General features: G+C 47.1%; 1 protein-coding gene across 1 annotated transcript in view; it reads left to right on the forward strand.

Annotated features, from left to right (window-relative positions):
- The window catches only part of GARS1 (glycyl-tRNA synthetase 1), a 29,815-nt gene extending 18,687 nt beyond the window's left edge, over positions 1-11,128 (forward strand). The window contains exons 11-17 of the mRNA XM_042801888.1: positions 1,165-1,272; positions 1,808-1,953; positions 3,381-3,466; positions 5,670-5,779; positions 7,147-7,240; positions 8,119-8,309; positions 10,780-11,128. Of these exons, the coding sequence (XP_042657822.1) occupies positions 1,165-1,272; positions 1,808-1,953; positions 3,381-3,466; positions 5,670-5,779; positions 7,147-7,240; positions 8,119-8,309; positions 10,780-10,905 (861 nt within the window). The 3' untranslated portion in view covers positions 10,906-11,128. The remainder of the gene's footprint in view (positions 1-1,164; positions 1,273-1,807; positions 1,954-3,380; positions 3,467-5,669; positions 5,780-7,146; positions 7,241-8,118; positions 8,310-10,779) is intronic.
- The last annotated feature ends 3,441 nt before the right edge of the window (positions 11,129-14,569 follow it).

Consider the following 14,569-nt stretch of genomic DNA (forward strand, 5'->3'; position numbering starts at 1 on the left):
AGCTGACTTCCTTAAATTCACAGCTTCTCTTCCCAGCCAGCCCCAAACAAGCTGAACGTGTGTGGGCCACACCATGTAAATAACATTAATAAAGTTTGCAAGCCTTGTCATGGATCAGGACAACACTTCCAGAGCAGTGTGTCCAGCAGCCTAACCCAGAAGTGAAGACAGCATTCCCAGGGGCATGGCAAAACCACTTTGTGAGCTAGACTCATACTTTGGTTTGACACTTAACTCTGACAAAAACTGTTTATACCAACTTGCAGCACTTGGTAGTAAGAAGTTAACTGCTCTGAATACCTTAGAATCCATTCTATAATGTTATTACATAAACCTATATTTTGTGTTTTTCATGAAGTAGCTATAGTACCATAATGGTTTAATTTGTGTAAAAATTCCCCAGGATGTTGTGGTACACCATCATTTTTCAGGGACAGGGATTTCTTCTGTTCACATATCTTTCCTGACATCCTGCTGTATCACTGCAGACTGGAAATCCACACAGCATCTGACTGCCTTTATGTCCGTGCTGATGTGACAGAGTCGATGGAAAGCAGCTGATGTGCCTTTTCTTATATGGGTTTGTCTCAGCAAATCCAGGTGGTGGTTGTATTTTCTGCAGGTGTTGGAAGACTTCTTCAGTTGTGTGTGTGTGAATGGTATTCTGAGATTCCCCCTCACCATACCTGCTGAAATGTCAAAGGAAGTGCTTCCCTTGCATATGAGATGTGTCTTACTAGTTTGTAAGCCAGGCTTTTGGCTATTCTGATGTGTCTGGGTGCCTGCTGTCTAGTCCGTACTTCCAGAGTGGTAAAGCCCCAAAGGCATGATGTCTCGTGTGCCTATAGCATGTGAGTGATAGGACTGTGTGCTCTGGCCCCAGCCCCAAGCTATCGGCACAGCGCAGTGTTCTGCCAAGCCATGTGGAAAACCTGGCTCTGAACACAGGCACTGGTTAGGTAACTGATCGTTTCCTCTGGAAACAAATGGAATCATTCAAATGAAGGAGAAACTAGTGAGTGAGGGCTGCTTATTGTAACAGAGCTAATTATGTAGAAAAAACAGTCATGGGAGCAGGGAGGGCTTAAGGGTGAATAAACATATTTGATGGTTAAGTGGACAAAAAAAGTGAGTTGATCAAAGCTTCCACTTTTGTTTTTTCAGGGTTGGATTGAGATTGTTGGCTGTGCTGATCGTTCCTGCTATGACCTCTCCTGCCATGCCCGTGCCACCAAAGTTCCTCTTATAGCTGAGAAGCCTCTCAAAGAACCTATATCCTTTCAGAATAAACCAGATTCTCTTGAAGTAAAAAGTGATTTGACAGTGAGATGCCTTGGAGAGCTGTGCAGCTCTAATTTAAGTTACATCTGTAAATTTAACAGGGAGACCTAGAGCTACAGACCAGCATGACTTTGGGAAGTAACCTGCAAAGAACTGAACATGTGGGTGACTTTACTCAGTTGGGCAAAGGGGATTTACTATTGTGCTTTGTGTTTTCTAGCTTAGTGATAGGCTCTGCTTTGACTGTGAAGCATGGTTTCAGTGTGAATGTGGGGTTACTATCCCGGGTTACTCTGTGTCATTCCATGGTTCTGCTGCTAGCTGTACTTGTAAAAAAAAGTTGTATTCTTCCAAAATCTGTGACCTTCTGCCCTTCACTATTTTTTATTGTTCCTTCCTGTCCTGGAGGGAAGTTCCTTAATCCAGTAGGAGAGGAAATTTCTTTGTTGTGTAGCAATTAGCTTTGACATAGCAAAAAAAACAGGCCCTGCTTTCTGTCATCTCAAACTCCTTAACTGCCTTGTACAGAACAGTCAACGTTGTTCAGTTTGAGGCAAATAAGGGAGCCATTGGCAAAGCTTATAAGAAGGATGCGAAGGTGGTGATGGAATACCTTTCCGTGTGTGATGAGTGTTACGTCACTGAGATGGAGCAGCTGCTCAACGAGAAAGGGTGAGCTGGCTGTCTGTACGTGGGGCCCTTCACTGACACCTCTGAGGGTTCCCAAAATGCTGCTGGATTCATTTCAGCCACCAGCAAACAGCTTCCTCGTGAGAGTAGGCTGAGTGGATCATCTGAAACCTTTTAGTGCTGTCCCTTCTGCCAAGTCGTTGCTTGTCCATCAACATACCTCTTGGTTTATGCACATAAATGTGTCATGATGGTATTCAAATATTTGTTTATTTGCATGGGAATGAGGTTCTGGCTTTAGTAGGATCATTCAAGGTGTAGGATCAATGCATACATTATAGGGTCTTTTTTTTGGTGTTTTTTTTTGTTTGTTTGTTTGTTTTCCTGAGCTAAGATTTAGTTCTTCTACATTTCTCTGAATGTGAAAGTGTAGAAAAAACAGTAGCACTCAAGATGGGGAGAGAAGCTATTGCAGGATATACGTACACAGAAGAAAGTAAACTTAGTTCATTCAGAATCCCACTGAAATGATTCCATACGTGAGTTAAAAGCAGTATCTCAGGTTTGAGTTGATAGTGGACTGCAAATCATGACCGCTGATTAAATTCACCATCCAGTTGTAGCTGTATTCAGAGCAAAGCCTTTATAAACTTCACCCCATTTGTATTGGATCCAAATGCAGGTGATTAGCACACACTTTTCTTAAACACGTTGGGTTTTGTGTTACGCTGATCTGAATAATTCAGCAAGGAGGGTACCACTGCTGAGTACATGTTGACAGTTTCACCGTGTTATACCTGCCTCTCATATGACCATGTTTGTATAAATCCATGATGTGAAGCACTTGGGTTTACAGCACCAATTTACTGTTAGGATTCATAATAATGAAGACATTTGCTTCCTGTAAGTGGGATAAGTCAATACAGTCTAAATTCTCCTCGGCAAGGAGTGTGTGCTAGTTGGAAGTTAGCAAGGAGTGAGAGAGAGTAGTTGAAGGACCATAATATCAAAAGCTTTAGAAATAATAAAATAACTGTGCTATATCCTCCTCTTTGCTTGATATCTGTGAAAATGCAGGGTGCCTTCTGACACAAGTCAGTTTTCAAGAGAAGTCCACGTGCTCGACGAGATGTGCAGGCTGCAGCCGGTGCCTGTTTCGTGTGCCTCCCTCTTTTGGTGTATGTGCTTCACCCTGAGATTCTTCCATTTCCTAATTGAGTTTGCTTCAGGCTGTTAACCACAGCTAAATTCACTGTGATTATGAAAATGGTTGCTTTTAATGTACATGTAATAATAAAATTATTAACATAAATTTCTTTTAATGGTTATGCCACACGTTTCTTTGATCGCTAGGGTTTGCCCTGTCTTCTATCACCCCACTCTTGAAGTCAACCAACCGATGCAATTAAGGAAATAATACTTGTTTATTTATTGCTGTAGCTTTTAAGTGACTTTATTTTCCTTTGCAGGGAATTCACCATTGAAACTGAAGGGAAAACTTTCAAATTAACAAAGGACATGGTTACTGTGAAGAGATTTCAGAAAACATTACATGGTAAATCTTTATCTTTGTTGTTTGATCATCAAAATTAAGAGGCAGACCAGGATACACTTTGAATGTGAACTTTTATTAGTTGCATTCTTCCATTAGCATTGTACCATGGCACAGGGAAAGTGCCAAATATTATTTCCTTGAAATTTGACAATTTAGGAGTGTTGGAAAGCTTTCACGCAGCACTGGGATTTCAGTGACCCTTGATGCAGGCCTCTCTACCCGCTTCTTGCCTGGCCTGTTTAGTAGCCCATTAAATAGACTTTGAGTTGTGTATTATATTCATGCTGCTTCAGTTGCATATTCTGGGATTTGTGAGGTCCCATGTGGTGCCGAGACCCAGCTGTTGCAGTGATGGAGGAGCTGGGGAAGGTGCACCAGCTTTGGGAGCTGTGCTCTTTAAGTCCACGGCAGTGCAGCAGATGTGGCAGTCCATTGGTAGGGCTGTGGGCAGATCTCAATGCTCAGAGCTCCTGTTGTCACTCTGCTGACTGGAGCCAAATTCTCTGGCATCTGCCAGCTCACCAGGCTGCCATCCTGACCAGACAGCCAATAAGTCCACCCAGTGCCTCTGGTAGTCAATAATCACATCAGCTTTGGCCAGTGACTGCCTCTCCTAAGAGCTTTTGTCCAGATGTGGGAAATGGGGCTAGAAGGTAACTTTCCAAAATGCTTGGATTTAGTTCCTCAAAGAAGTCTTGTCTTTCCAGCCAGCTCTGTAAGTGTCTCACCCAAGGTCATTTGGGAAGTCTTTGACACAGCTGGAGATCGAGGTAGATTTTTCCCCAGTTCATATTGTAACTAGTGGATCATCCTGCCCTAGGTTAAGAACATAATAAATGCTCCCAGGAAGGAGTAGAACAACTTGTAGCATGTGCAGAGTGTATTTGTGCTTGCAGCTACTGAGCCTTTGAGATGTCCAGGTGTCTTTCAATCAGCATGTGCTGCTGCTGTGCCAGGCTTTTCTTTCTCACAACGTTAAAGAAGGAATCAGAGTTGTAACTGTTAGTGATTGTAATATTGCTGGGGGCCAGAAAATAGAACCCCATTTGCTGGTTTTCCTTTCTGTGCGTTTGGCAGTTTAGCTGCTATCTGCAAGCAGAAGACAAAGCTTATGGTTTCCTACTCTCTTGTCTTGAAAGCTCGTTGGTGAAGGCACAAATAAAACAAGACCATCCTTTTAGAAGATAAAGTTCCACCCTGGATTAGGTGCTTAGTTGAGGAGAACTGGCTCTCTAGGCACATAGAATGGGAGGCACGTCAGGGTGCAGTGCTGGAGAGCTGGATGCTACCCTTGATTTTCAAGAGCAGCTGATGCCTATAACTGTTGTTTCTTCCCCCGTAGCTATCAGCTTTTTCTAAAAATCTGCACTGTGAGCAGTGCAGCTGTCCACTGAGCTCTTTTCATGCACAGAGGAGAGAAGTAGGAAAAAAACTATTTGACAGATCTGTGGCAAGGACCAGAGAGAACAACGGGTATATAATAACATAACACATCATGTCTTCAGAGAATTTTTGCAGACATTAACTAGTTGATCCTCTTTCTTTCCCATTCTTGTGATACCTTGCAGAGGGATGGAGAACAGCAAGGGGAAGAGCACTGAAGCAGGCAGCAGAAAGACTTGAGTACAGAGGGAGTCTTTGCTGGAGTTGGGTTGGATTTGAAGCTCCATGCTTCTCTGCTCAGCCTGCTGTATACTGAGCCTCTGTCTGTACATTTAACTGAAGTGGGCCAGGGATTGAGCATTGCCCTGCCATCATCCAGGCTGCTTAATTGCTACCATATTCCCTGGCAGACTTTTAGTTTGTGCCAAATAACACTCTCCCAGACAATGCCTGGACATAGTTTGTGGCTTGGTGTGGAGCAGGGACTGTTCCCAGTGAACAGTTTGGATGAGGCATCACTGTTGTCAAGTGGAAGAGGGTTTATCTGTGTGGATGCAAGTTGTGCTGTGCTGGTTGCTCTCAGGGCCAGAGAAGGGGCCCTGACTTGTTTTTTACAGCCTGAATACATCCTGCACATGGATTAAGTCCAAATCTTCACTTCCGGTATTTGTATTTAGAGCAGAAATGTTTAACCTTTTATTACCATGTCCTCAACTACGTGTAATCAGAACTTCTGCGCAGAAAGGCAGCTTCAGTAAACACATCTATTTTTGGATATAAATTCTTCTTCAATGATGACATGGGTTCTTTTGTATTCCAGTGGAGGAAATCGTCCCAAATGTAATTGAACCGTCATTTGGTATTGGGAGGATCATGTACACAGTGTTTGAACACACATTCCACATCCGGGAAGGAGACGAGCAGAGAACGGTGAGCTTTCCTATGGCCTGGCCTCCGCCAAAACTAGCTACAAGCGTTTGCCTTTCCCTAACATCCAGGGGAAGGGCTAAAATAAGACTGCACAATACAGAGTAGAGGTGGGAAAAAACCCAGGTGGGGTGTTGAACCGCTGTTTTTGCCAGCGTACATGTCATTTATACTTGTGCACTGAGAGCATTCGGGGGCTGTGTGTGCATGAGGCTCTCACTGTATTACTGGCAAGGGGGTGAGAAATTCCTCCTTCTGGATTCACGCTTGGCAAAGTCCCATTGCTCAGATAAAGGCATCTCTTCAGTGTTTTATTTCCTCTCTCCTCGCTGCTTTTCCTGAAATCAGTTCTGTGTAGCAAGACAATAGACTAACTGTTTCCTCAGTCCCCCATGAAACTCAACCTTCTATGATTCTGGTCACCCCTAAAATCTTGTCCTGAAACTTTGCTGTAGCAAGGGCCAGAGGGGAGTAGTGTATGTTACACACAGAGCACCAGCCTGTTCCAGCCAGTGCCCAAACTGTGATTCTCTGAACCATCTCTGGTGGACCGTGGGAAACTGGCTGTAAACTTGATGCTGGTTCCTGTTCATTGTTTCTGGCTGTATTTATAGAAAAGAAAAACAATAGCACTCCTCTGTGTCTCTGGTTGCCACAGGATGTGATGCAGTTGTGAGTGGGGGGAACAGGATTCAGGAGCCCAGAATTGGGACACAGTTGACTTTCGATCACAAACTGCTCACGAAGTCTGAAATATTGGACTCGTCTTCCTTCTAGTGCCTGGGCTGCTCTATATTGTGGGATGTCTCAATTACGTTACTTCTCTACCCTTACACAGACCTTGCTGATTGACAGGGAAGATTCCACACATGCACACACCCCTTTAGGCACATTTTTCTTTTCTGATGGTGTCTGTGGAGTGTTCTGAAAATCTTTGAGGGGCACATACTCCATATGTGTGCAGAGTCTCTGTGGGAATCAAACAGGAAGATGAATGTGAGAACTCTTCCCTTTAGACTGTGCATAAGACTAAATCTCCTGGAAAGACCCCTCTACCTTTCATTTTTCTATAATTCAGATGAGGTTCGCTTTCTTCAGGGAGGGCTCTGGTAGACCTCTTTTGGTGAGGTAACGTTTGTCTGTCAGGAGGGAAGGGGGGAGTGGAGGACAGCTGGAGAAAATCAATCTTGCTTCAGCAGTGTGAGGCGTTACTGCTGGGGCCATGAATGCTAATGTCTTACAGAAGGCTGGTGACTCCCCTGAAACAGTCACCCTGCCTCCAACCTCAGGCAGAGCTTATTCTCACCTCCTAAGAATCTGGCCTAACCATTAAACTTGTATTTATTTGTGCTTTTTCTTTTTTTCCTTAGTTCTTCAGCTTCCCGGCTGTGGTATCACCGTTCAAGTGCTCTGTTCTTCCTCTAAGCCAGAATCAGGAATTTATGCCTTTCGTTAAGGAATTATGTAAGTGTATTAAGCACTGTGGATCCAATGGGGGGGATATGCACTGAGAAGAGAGGTTTCTTCCTCAGTGCTACAGGGATAAAATAGGATTGGGATCATGTGGCACTCGTGCAAAGGGAGAGCCATTGGACTAAAACAGCTGAGTCAGTTGGTATCAGTCAGCTTTGTGTATCTATCAACCTCTTCAGTCTAGCCCCAAAAAACCCAACTCCCTCCCCTTCCCTGTGTTGGTTTGCAGTGTAAAAGACTTTTTTTTTTTTTTTTTTTTTTTTTCTTCCTTCTGTGTCAAAAAGAAATCTTTCCCACTGCTTAGGAGAAGCTGTCAGGAGCTTGGTGGCATCTTTTTTGTGTTTGGTTGTTTTTCGGTCCCAGAGCTGCTGAGCCTCCAAGCATTCTGTCAGAATGCCCACTGGTACCATCTAAAAGTGAAGACGTGAAGGCTAGGAACATAGGCTACACGTCAGTACCTTTGGCTATTGGCTTGAGTCCTGCTTGGGACCTCCCCTCCCCACGGTGGATGTCCCCCTGCACGCATGTAAGGCTGGCGCGTGTTTGAGTTAAAACAGAGTCCTGGGACTGCAGTGGGGCAGGCTGAAGAAGTCGGTGACTTTGCTCTTTGAGTTGAACAATGCAATGTGGAGAGCTGTGTGAGAGTAGTGGTATACCTGTGGGGTGGGTTTGAGCTTGTTGTAGTCTTGGCAGGGACTGGAACATCGGATCTTCTGTCGCAATAAAAACGAGGGTCTGTGATGCTGCTTGAAACCAGGACCCGTGGTGCTTGACTGCGGGTAGTTCCGTGAGGATATGGGAGGCCTCTGCCTGCGGAGTGTGTAACGAGTCCCGGTGATCCCCCCCCTCCCCGTGTCTGCTTCTTGCAGCGGAAGCCCTCACCAGGAACGGCATCTCTCACAAGGTGGATGATTCCTCTGGCTCCATCGGCCGGCGCTATGCCAGGACTGATGAGGTTGGCGTGGCCTTCGGGATCACGATCGACTTCGACACCGTTAACCGGACGCCTCACACGGCCACCCTGAGAGACCGCGACTCGATGCGCCAGATCCGAGCCGAGGTAAAGGGCAGGCAGACGGGTTTGGCTGCTGACAGAGCCAAGTCTGGTTCTTACGGGCTGGGGGAGAGCGTTAGCTGCTATTTCAGATCCAGCAATGACTCTGGTCCACGGGGGAGCTGCCTCCAGCTCTTGTAGGCAATTTAGCTATTCTGAGAAATCCCCAGGGAAGAGATACTGGTCAAACAGAAGATGCTGGCCCTGCTGCTAAAGTGAGGAGAAGCTTTTGTTTCTCTTGGATGCGGAGGTGTTGATCTTACTTGGAAGCCATGCCTTGTGCTGATTGCCTTGCTCTTTGGAGTGCCTCTTTCCGACTGAAGGCTGCTGAGTAAATGCATTTGCTGGGCTGTGTCTGGCTTTTAAAGGCAGGATTCCCCTGAATCCACAGCCACTAAAAGGCAGAAGATCTTTGACTGCTACAGGCTGGCCAGCAGAGCACAGATCGGACACGTCTCCTTAAAGCTTAATTCCTGCTGGTGTTGCCTGTGCAGCACCAGAGAAGCTGGTGAACCATTGCCCAAAAGCCACGCCTGCCCTAAGCACACTCTGCTAGTACGACCATAATAGAGAGACTGGAATAGCAAACCTGCCCGTGGTGGTCTCATTGCCTTGGAGCAAAACCTGCTCAGAGCTGTGGACGTGCAGTCTCAGCGCCTCTGTCGTGCCCTTTGCTCCCTGGCTCCTACCAGGAGCACAGTTTGGCTCCTGGAGGAGGAGGAGTTAGTGCTCACCTGCCAGGCTGAGTTGTTTTAGCTCAGCTGTACAAAAGCAGCTGTGGGGCTTGGGGCTACTGAGCTGGCTTGGTTTGGTTCAGTGTAACAGGCAGGGCCAGTTCCTCGGGGCACCCAGCTGTCTCTGTAGCATCTGGGTCACCTCTCGCTGCCGAGCAGCGGAGACGAGACTTTGTTATGTTCCACTGCCTGGAAGGGTTCAAGGCCAGGCTGGATGGGGCTTTGAGCAACCTGGTCTAGTTGAAGGTGTCCCCGCCCCCGGCAGGGGGGTTCAAACTATATGATCTTTAAGCTCCCTTCCAACCCAAACCATTATATGATTATCCTTCAATTTCTGCAGATTTTCTAGCTTCTCTAGCTGATCATTCAATAGCACCACGACAGTGTGCTGTTTTTGCAGATGGAAATACTAACATGGTAATGATTTAGCAGCAAATCAAGATTTATTAATGACTAGCAGCACTTAGTCATTAACCAATTTAAAGAATTACAAAATAATTCAGTAAAATACTTTATGATTAAAATAGCGACTTAGCTACAGATTCAAAGATGTTGAGATTCTCGCTAAGTTACTATAAGGTATCTTAAATATGCATATAAAATATATATTCATAAACACAAGATGTATAAACACAGACAAAAATATTTGGATCCAGTAAAATATATATGTACTCACACTCATGAAAACAACTGTATATATCCAATCACATAGGTAGAGAGGCTAACCTACAATTAAAATTTCCCTCCTTGAGTTTAGACTAAATACTCACGATGCATCAGCATTCCTCAACAGGCGATAATTGAGATTTGAGGGGGGTCAACTTTGCCCTGGCCCTTTGTCAGCTTTGGCAGCAGACAGTACCCCAAGGACTTGATATCTGAGAGGCATCCTGGCTCAGGGGGGGTTTTGGCCACAGCCTGCTGCGATCCGGGGGAGCTCAGAGGGTCTCACTTGGGGTTGCTATCTGTAGGGTCCAAGGTAACTGACTTTCGTCAGGTTTTTTTCCACTCCGGCCCAACTCAAGTGATGAAATATTCTGGTGTTTCCCACCCGTTGCGCAGGCCTAGAACTTGCTGGATATGCAATTCTGTTCTTAACCCTCCCTCAGCCACGTCCCAGGTACAGATGTAGCAGGCTGTCAGGGCGTGATGGACTGTCACTGCCACTCCCAGGCGATAGGGAGGGCGGGAGCCAGGCACGTCAAGGGGGGGCCTCAAGGCTCTGCTCCTCTGCCATTTGCAATCTGTGCTGCCCCAGGTCCGTGTGTGGCCCAGGGCGGGGGTGGAATCACACCAAGAGGCTCAGCAAAAAGAGAAGGGGTATGAGGAGCCAAGAAAAGGCAACTGGCAGCTATTTTTGTGCTGATCTTACAATAAATAGGGCCTGGCTAAGTCCTGGCTTACATCATCTTTTGGATGTGTGTATTGTTTTCTTTCCCTTCAAAAACTACCATAACACTACTGTGGAAGAACCTTGCTTTGGGTCCATCACAGGGACAGTTGCATTTCCCTCATGAGTCACTCTGAATAACTGAGCTGCCTTTCCTGAGGTAACACAGACTGTGATTTTAGATGTCCTCCTAGTTAATTTTTTTTTTTTTCCCCAAAAAATGCTCTTGCAGGAAGATATCATACACCTGCTCTGTTGCTGATGTAAAAATTACCTCTGTTCCCCAAGTATCCAACGGAGCAACTTGATTCTGATGTCTTTGTGTTTGATATGTCTTTGACTTTGCCTGCAGATCTCTGAACTTCCTGCCATCATTCGTGACCTGGCGAACGGTTATCTAACTTGGGCTGAGGTCGAGGCAAAGTATCCACAGTTTGAGGGACAAGAGACTGGCAAAAAGGACACAATAGAGGAATAAAGAAAAGGACCTGAAGTAAATCCCGTCAGATGTCCACTTTTTACTGCTTATGTTAATATGAAATAAACTTATCATGTATTATTCAAAGCTACATTGTTTGTGCACACAGGGAGTATTTGTTTTCTTTTTTTTTTTCTCAATTGCTGCCTGAATTTAAAAACTGAAATAATTGCAGTTCAAGTTAAAGGTGTTATGAATAAAAACGCCATTATATATGCCTGTTTCTCTGTGTTCATGTAGCCTTGTACTTTCTTTTTTTGTATTGTCTTTTTTTTTTTTTTGTATTTTTTTGTATTTATTTTTTTTTTTTTCCCCTCCTACTAACGGCTGTGGGTGTTACAGGTGTATTACAGCCCCTCAGGAAGGCAGGAACCATCCACCCTTTCATCTGGATTCGGATCACCTTGGACTCTTCTGCAAGACGGTACTGGTTGCTTGGCCTCGTGTTTATGAAGGGGTGATGGAGGTGTTGGTCCCTTTCACCATCGCACAGTGCTCCCACCAGCTACCTTGAGATGGGTTCCGTGCTTGCTTTTGGCTGCAGGTGTTCAATACGTATTTCTGCACAACTGGGAACGTTTGCATGCAGGAAAACAGAGGGGGGGGGGGGGGGGCGGGGGCAGAAAATCCTCTTCCTGTTCTTTCTCTGGCTTGGCACGGGTGGTTTGCTTGGTTGGGGGAGTGAGCAGCTACAAGCGAGGAGAGCAGGAGCGCTGGCGGGGTTGTTCTTTCCTTAAATGTCTTCTGGGAGCAAGGGCTGAAACTGGAGCCTGCCCCGTGCAGGTGGGAAAAGAGCCAGGTACCCTCTGACTTCCCGGGGCACGGGAGAAATTCAAAGCTGTGTGCTGTCAGGGTGCCTTGCTGCAGCCGGAGGAAGGAATGACATCTGGGTGTTTGGGGAGCACTAAACCCCGCCTGACCCAGACCGGTGAGGAGAGGCCTCACACCTTCTTGTGTTTCAGGCTCTGGTCCCACTGAGAAGTGGAGAGGCAAGGTCTTACCTCCTTCCATGCCCTTTTTAATTTGCCTGCTCAGGTGCCCTCCAGCCTTTGGAGAGGGTTCTGGTACTGCCATCACAGGGATTTCTATCCCTGGGTTAGAAACCTCCTTCAGAGGGTAAGGGAACCATTCTTCTCCAAACTTCTGCCTGGTTTTAAAACACTCGTTTACAGAGGTTAGAAAACATGAACTGTAGCGCTGTGCTGGATGTAGCTGACCGGAGATCTGCTCGGGCAGGTGATGTGCTGGGTGGGGAGAGCCGGCGCCGGGCGGTTTTGAGGAGCCCTGGCAGCAGGCATGGCTTTCAGCCCTCGCCTCCCCCTGCCCGGTGCCCGCAGCCGGCTCCCCGGGGTGACTGGTGTGGGGAAGCCGAGCTGGCAGTCGTTGCACTGGCTGAGCCTTTTGCATGTTTGCAAGAGCTCTCTTCAGGATGTGACTGCAGGTAATTGCGCAGTGAAATCAAATGACCCGAGAGCTGTACCCAAAATAATAACCAATAATACATTTCTCTGACTCACAGAGCCTTAGACGCGAAATATATGGGATGCTCCTGAGAGGTTCTGATCTGATGCCCTAAAAAACTCCCCAGATTCCCAGTGGGGAGAAGCAAAGGCAGTGTTTCAAGTGGAAGAACTTGAGTGGTGGAGCTGCAGCTAACGATTTACCTGCCTGCCCTTGCCCCTCTGTCCGTGATAGCTAACTCTGAGGCCTGATCCCCACCTTCGTGGTGTAAATCAGGAATCTGCCACTGCTGGCTCAGTCAGCCGCGACTGCGTAAACCTCTAGGAAGCTTTAGCTGTGTTCGAGCCTTGTGTAAGCAGGTCTGGTACTTAGCAAGGAAAGGCTTTAAAAACAGCAACGCAGAAGAGGGTGCTTGAAAACATCAATTAATTCATGTGACTGGAAGCTGCTTTCTCTGTGCTAGCGGCTGATACCTTCTTCAGCTTGGCAGGCAAGCAGTAATTAATAAAAGTTCCTGAGTAATTTCCTTTACTTTTATCTAAAGGTGCAGAAGCGGGTGGATCAGGGGCATTGGCGAGGGAGGGGTTTTCACCATGCCCATAAATAACTGTGCTGCTGGTTTTATTTTGTTTTGCTGGGCTTGGCCGCATGAATTCATCCTGGTGGTGACAGTGGGCATGGGGTCACTGCTTTCCCTCGTCCTTATCCTCCTCAAACTGCTTCCTGCAGTTAAACTGCAGTTTTATGGATCTGTCTTGTTCCTGGCCTGGAGCAAGGTGAATTCCCCCCCGGGGTGTTTCTTTGGCTTGGGGCTGCTCCAAGTACTTGCAACATGCAAGTTGTGGAGCTGGATGACTGTGGATGCCTGCTAGGAGGCTTTCTTAGCTTCAGTTTCCCCTCTGCTGGCGTGAGCGAGGGTTTTCAACTTTGGCAAATGCTCCAGGATGCACAGAGTTGATGTAATAAATGAAGCCTGGTTATTAATTTGAGTGAAACACAGATAAACAAGCGCCTGCGTGCCAGCCAGTACGAACCCAGCCAGCGGCCCACAGGCAGGGAGAGGAGTACGGGAGGCAGGCAGGGCCCTCCAAAGGTGTTCCTGGTTTGGAGGACCTGAGCAGAGCCCTGAGATGACTTGGGCTTTGGAAGGACCTGCCTGACTCCAAGGAGGTGTTGGACCCAGTCACTCCCACTGGTGCCCTTCGAGCGGTGGCTGGAAAGTCAGGTCAGGTCCTCTTCAGCCCTCTCCCCAGCCCTTCCTGCTGTCCATGCTTGAAGAAGGTAATTAAACACCCCCACGCTGCAGGCAAACGCGACAGTGCTATTTACTTCATGTAAGAACAGATAAAACTTTGCAGCCATGAGTAGGAAACCATCACCAGGGAACTAATTAGACAGCAAACTGCGTCTCGATTTCACCTCTTGGCCTTGACTGTTAGTTAGCCCAGGATGCTGGCAAGCCCTGCACATGGTTTGTAGTTGAAACCCTTGTTCTTTAAAGCATCTTTAAAATACAAACAAGCCCTGGAAAGAGCTGCACTGTGTTCAGTCTGTTCAAGTGGACACCTGAGCAGCGCTAGCCACAAGCGAGGCGCTCCTGCCGCTGCAGAGGGCAAGGGATGAGGATGATTTTTTGGAGGAGGTGGAATCTGGAGCCCTGCCAGATGGGTGCTGATGGTGGCTGGTGGCCCTGGGCCGCTGGTGGCCCTGGGAAGCTGAGCTGCTCGTCCCCTTCTTAGCTCGCAGCCCGCGTCGCCGTGCGATATAGCTGGCTGAACACCCGTGTTCTTGTCCTGACTAATACGCACGCTATTTGCAAAGAGGGGCTTGCTCACCTGTGTTTCAAGCAAACCAAGAAGAAAGCTGGGACACCTCTGAGGACGTACTTACTTAAAATTTTTAGGGCAATCCTCACCAGGGCGGCACAGATTTTACCTGCTGCTCCAGCAATGCAGAGCAGCAATTTGCCAGGCTCTGCGGTGTCTGTGCAGATTGCTGGCTGCTGAGGGCTGCGCCCATCAGCTAGTGGGTACCCAGTAACCGGGTGCTGTGACTGATCAGCACTCGATCATACAGCAATCTTCAAACTCCTTCAAAAGGAACGGCAAAAAATGGCTCAGAAAGGTGGTTCTTCCCCCCCTGCTCCGCTCTGGGGAGCCCCCCCTGCAGTGCTGGGGCCAGCTCGGGGGCCCCCAACAGCAGA

The sequence above is a fragment of the Tyto alba genome, unplaced genomic scaffold (assembly GCF_018691265.1).
Source record: "Tyto alba isolate M040663 unplaced genomic scaffold, T.alba_DEE_v4.0 Super-Scaffold_38, whole genome shotgun sequence".
NCBI classification, from domain to species: domain Eukaryota; kingdom Metazoa; phylum Chordata; class Aves; order Strigiformes; family Tytonidae; genus Tyto; species Tyto alba.